Source organism: Procambarus clarkii, chromosome 26 (assembly GCF_040958095.1).
Source record: "Procambarus clarkii isolate CNS0578487 chromosome 26, FALCON_Pclarkii_2.0, whole genome shotgun sequence".
Taxonomy (NCBI): Eukaryota; Metazoa; Arthropoda; class Malacostraca; order Decapoda; family Cambaridae; genus Procambarus; species Procambarus clarkii.
The window spans coordinates 27696421-27701420 of record NC_091175.1 but is presented as its reverse complement, the minus strand read 5'-3'; the positions used below and the strand labels follow the sequence as shown (position 1 = coordinate 27701420).

The window sequence follows — 5000 nt, the reverse complement described above, 5'->3', positions numbered from 1 at the left end:
GGGAAAGTGTAAGGTGATGAAATTAGGCGAAGGGAGCAGGAGGCTGAATACAAGGTATCATCTGGGAGGTGAAATCCTGCAAGAGTCAAATAGAGAGAAAAACCTGGGGGTTGATATCAAACCGAACCTGTCCCCAGAGGCCCACATCAAAAGAATATCATCAGCGGCATATGCTAGACTGGCCAACATAAGAACTGCCTTTAGAAACTTGTGTAAGGAATCTTTCAGAACCCTGTAAACCACTTATGTAAGACCAATCCTGGAGTATGCAGCTCCAGCCTGGAGTCCATACCTAGTTAAACACAAGACAAAGTTAGAGAAGATTCAGCGTTATGCCACCAGGCTCGTCCCGGAACTGAGAGGATTGAGCTACGAGGAAAGGCTAAAGGAGCTGAACCTCACATCCCTGGAAAACAGAAGAGTAAGGGGAGACATGATAACCACCTACAAAATTCTCAGGGGAATTGACAAGGTGGACAAAGACAAACTCTTCAGCATGGGTGGGACACGAACAAGGGGGACACAGGTGGAAACTTAGTACCCAGATGAGCCACAGAGACGTTAGAAAGAACTTTTTCAGTGTCAGAGTAGTTAATAAATGGAATGCACTAGGCAGTGATGTGGTGGAGGCTGACTCCATACACAGTTTCAAATGTAGATATGATAGAGCCCAGCAGGCTCAGGAATCTGTACACCAGTTGATTGACAGTTGAGAGGCGGGAACAAAGAGCCAAAGCTCAACCCCCGCAAGCACAATTAGGCGAGTACAATTAGGTGAGTACACACACACACACACACACACACACACACACACAAAACGGAGGCTGGCTAGATGAGTAGACAGCGCTCTACACTCGTGGCCCTAGGGACCGAGGTTCGATCCCGGCAGCCGGCGGAAAAACAAACAGGCAGTTTCCTTAACCCTGATTAACCTGTTCACCTAGCAGTAAATAGGTACCTGGGAGTTAGACAGCTGCTACGGGCTGCTTCCTGGGGTGTGTGTGAGAAAAAATTAGTAGTTAGTAACAGTTGATTGATTGACAGTTGAGAGGCGGGCCGAAAGAGCAAAGCTCAACCCCCGCAAGCACAACTAGGTGAATACAACTAGGTGAACACACACACACACACACACACGTGTGCGTTAAACATGACAAAACTAGAAGATAGAAGAAAGAGAGGAGATATGATCAACACTTACAAAATACTAACAGGCATCGGCCAAATTGACAAAAGAGAAATTCCTGAAACCTGCAACTTCACGAACAAGAGGACACAAATAAAAGCTAAGGAAACAGAGGTGCCGAAAAAATATTAGAAACTTTTCTTTTGTAAACAGTGGTGGACGGTGGAACACACTAGGTGAGAAGGTGGTGGAGGCTAAAACCGTCAGTAGTTACAAAGCGTTATATGACAAAGAGTACTGGGAAGACGGGACAGGTACCTGGGAGTTAGACAGCGGCTACGGGCTGCTTCTCGTGTGTATTCACCTAGTTGTGCTTGCGGGCGGCCCGCCTCTCAACTGTCAATCAACTGTTACTAACTACTAACTATTTTTTTTTCTCAGCACGCACGCACGCACGCACGCACGCACGCACGCACGCACGCACGCACGCACACACACACACACACACACACACACACACACAGGAAGCAGCCCGTAGCAGCTGTCTAACTCCCAGGTACCTATTTACTGCTAGGTAACAGTAGGATCAGGGTTAAGGAAACTGTCCATCTGTCTCCGCCAAGTGCGGGGATCGAACCCCGGTCCCTAGGTCGACGAACCTAGAGCGCTGTCCACTCGACCACCCAGCTCCCTCTGTGTGTGTGTGTGTGTGTGTGTGTGTGTGTGTGTGTGTGTGTGTGTGTGTGTGTGTGTGTGTGTGTGTGTGTGTGTGTGTACTCACCTATTTGTGCTTGCGGGGGTTGAGTTTTGGCTCTTTAGTCCCGCCTCTCAACTGTCAATCAACTGGTGTACAAGTTCCTGAGCCTTCTGGGCTCTGTCATATCTACATTTGAAACTGTGTATGGAGTGAGCCTCCACCACATCACTGCTTAATGCATTCCATTTGTTAACTACTCTGACACTGAAAATGTCAGTGGTGGAAGCGTGTTGAACAGTGTCGGGCCTCTGATGTTGATAGAGTTCTCTCTCAGAGTACCTGTTGCACCTCTGCTTTTCAACGGGGGTATTCTGCACATCCTGCCATGCCTCCTGGTCTCATGTGCTGTTATTTCTGTGTGCAGGTTTGGGACCAGCCCCTCTACTATTTTCCATGTATAAATTATTATGTATCTCTCCCGCCTGCGCTCAAGAGAATACAGATTTAGGCTCTTTAGTCGGTCCCAATAGTTTAGATGTTTTACTGAGTGCATTCTAGCAGTAAAGGATCTCTGCACGCTCTCCAGGTCAGCAATTTCTCCAGCTTTGAAAGGGGCTGTCATTGTGCAGCAGTACTCCACTCTAGAGAGCAGTAGCGTCTTGAAAAGTATCATCATCGGTACAGCATCTCTAATGTGAAAGGTTCTTGTTATCCAACCTGTTATCTACCCCAGAGACTAAGTGTTGCCTCACTCTTGCACTGAATTATACGTTCCCAATTTTTCACATGGCCATTTTCATACACTTGCCTTCAAACCATTGTGTGTATTGTGTTACACTTCAGTATTCATTGTATCACTGTTCACAATAGTCCAAGTATACTGAAAACATATATACGTATACATAGGTCTCGTAGCACTATGTTCCCACGTTGTCTGGTGCAGGTGAGGTTGTCTTTTCCTAAGTGTGTTTATACACTTTGTGATAACTGTGATCCGTGTGCGATCACCGTAACCCTACTATGCTCTAGTATATCTAGGGTTTTATTGCGGAGCGCAGACACGTCCATCGTGCGCACTGCCTACATGGGCATGTAAACGAGGAATTTTAACGGAAGACAGGGTACAGGACACAATCATGGAAGGAAAGCAACAAGTAAAAGACCTGGGGATTATAATGTCTGACGACTTGACTTTTAGTGAACATAATCGAGCAAATATAGCGGCGGCATGGAAAATGACAGGATGGATTATGAAAACGTTCAAATCCAGAGACCCCACAGCAATATTAATGCTATTTAAATCACTGGTGCTGTCCTGTCTTGAGTACTGCTAGGTACTCACTTCCACCTTCAGAGTGGGAGAGATTTCCAATTTAGAGGGAATACAGAGAATGTATACGGCACGCACAGACACGATAAAATATCTAAATTATTGGGACCGTCTCAAAGCTCTCAAAATGTACTCTCTGGAAAGGAGACGTGAAAGGTATCAAATAATATATACATGGAAGATACTGGAGGTCCAAGTCCCAATCTTACACAGTAGAATAATAACATACTGGAGCCAAAGATACGGAAGGAAATACAGAATAGAACCAGTGAGGAGTAGAGGTGCCATACACACAATCAGAGAACACTGACTTAACCTCTGAGGTCCACAGGTGTTCAACACCCTCTCAGCAAGCATTAGAAATATTGCTGGAACGAAGGTGGATGTATTCAAGAGACACTCAGACAGGTTTTTGCAAGAAGTGCCGGACCAACCAGGCTGTAGTGAAAGATGTCCACTTTGTGAAAGTGTCGAATACATCATGTGTCACTTTGTAATAGAGAAAACATGCACTCCCTTGAACATTATATTATAGAATGTCCCACAATGACTGACTTTCGACCCCCCCCCACCCCCACCCCCCACCTCCAGGTGGGGGGTGGGGGTATGCTGAATGTAAATATTATATGAACACTGGAACACCTGATGATAAACTGTACCTGTACCAAAGACTTACTACATAATACACCTTTTAAGTAATATATGTGATGCAATTAAAACTTGAGCTTGAAAAAGGGTGTTAATCTCCTGTGATTGAATGCTTAATAACTCGCCACATCTGTCGTAAAGGCCAGAATTTCATTCCCGATAGAGGTGGAACAGGATCTTTAGAGATGATCGTCCAGAACAGAAACAAATGGGCAGAATTTCGTTCACCTGATGCCTCTATTCACCTAGCAGTAATTAGGTACCAGGGAGTGTGACAGCTGCTACGGACTGCTTCCTGGGGATGTAATTACCTACGTGATAAGGTAACTATATCCCCAGGAAGTGTGAGGGAATCCGTCGCCTGAAGCCCACATCAGAAAGATATCATCAGCGGTATATGTGAGGCTGGCTAACGTCAGACCGGCCTCTTTCCCTCTTTATCTGTCTTTTCTTTGTCATTTTCTTCCTTCTTCTCCCCTCCCCCCCAGCTTCCGGGGCATGAGGACGGGGTCCGGGGGACCATCTACGCCTGAGGGAGCCACGACCCGCCACGGAACTCTGCGTCGGGTCACCTCAAAGGCCTTAGCCCGACGGAGGCGCTGCAGGAAAGGTCACTCTGACCCTGCTGGTAGAGGCTCGTAGGTGGTGCGAAGATCACACTGTTAAGATATATATTATATATATATATATATATATATATATATATATATATATATATATATATATATATATATATATATATATATATATATATATATATATGTCGTACCTAGTAGCCAGAACTCACTTCTCAGCCTACTATGCAAGGCCCGATTTGCCTAATAATCAAAGTTTTCATGAATTAATTGCTTTTCAACTACCTAACCTACCTAACCTAACCTAACCTAACTTTTTCGGCTACCTAACCTAACCTAACCTATAAAGATAGGTTAGGTTAGGTAGGGTTGGTTAGGTTCGGTCATATATCTACGTTAATTTTAACTCCAATAAAACAAAATTGACCTCTTACATAATGAAATGGGTAGCTTTATCATTTCATAAGAAAAAAATTATAGAAAATATATTAATTCATGAAAACTTGGCTTATTAGGCAAATCGGGCCTTGCATTGTAGGCTGAGAAGTGAGTTCTGGCTACTAGGTACGACATATATATATATATGCATGCGCAGTTTGGTCACAACTAAAAGGTCGCAAGTTCACT

At 44.7% G+C, this 5000-nt stretch overlaps 1 protein-coding gene across 1 annotated transcript in view; it reads left to right on the top strand.

The window, feature by feature from the left end:
- Nucleotides 1-1147: 1147 nt before the first annotated feature.
- LOC138368872 (putative uncharacterized protein DDB_G0282499) overlaps nt 1148-5000 on the top strand; it is a 17916-nt gene continuing 14063 nt past the window's right edge. The window contains exon 1 of the mRNA XM_069331585.1: nt 1148-1297. Coding sequence (XP_069187686.1) covers nt 1148-1297 — 150 coding nt within the window. The remainder of the gene's footprint in view (nt 1298-5000) is intronic.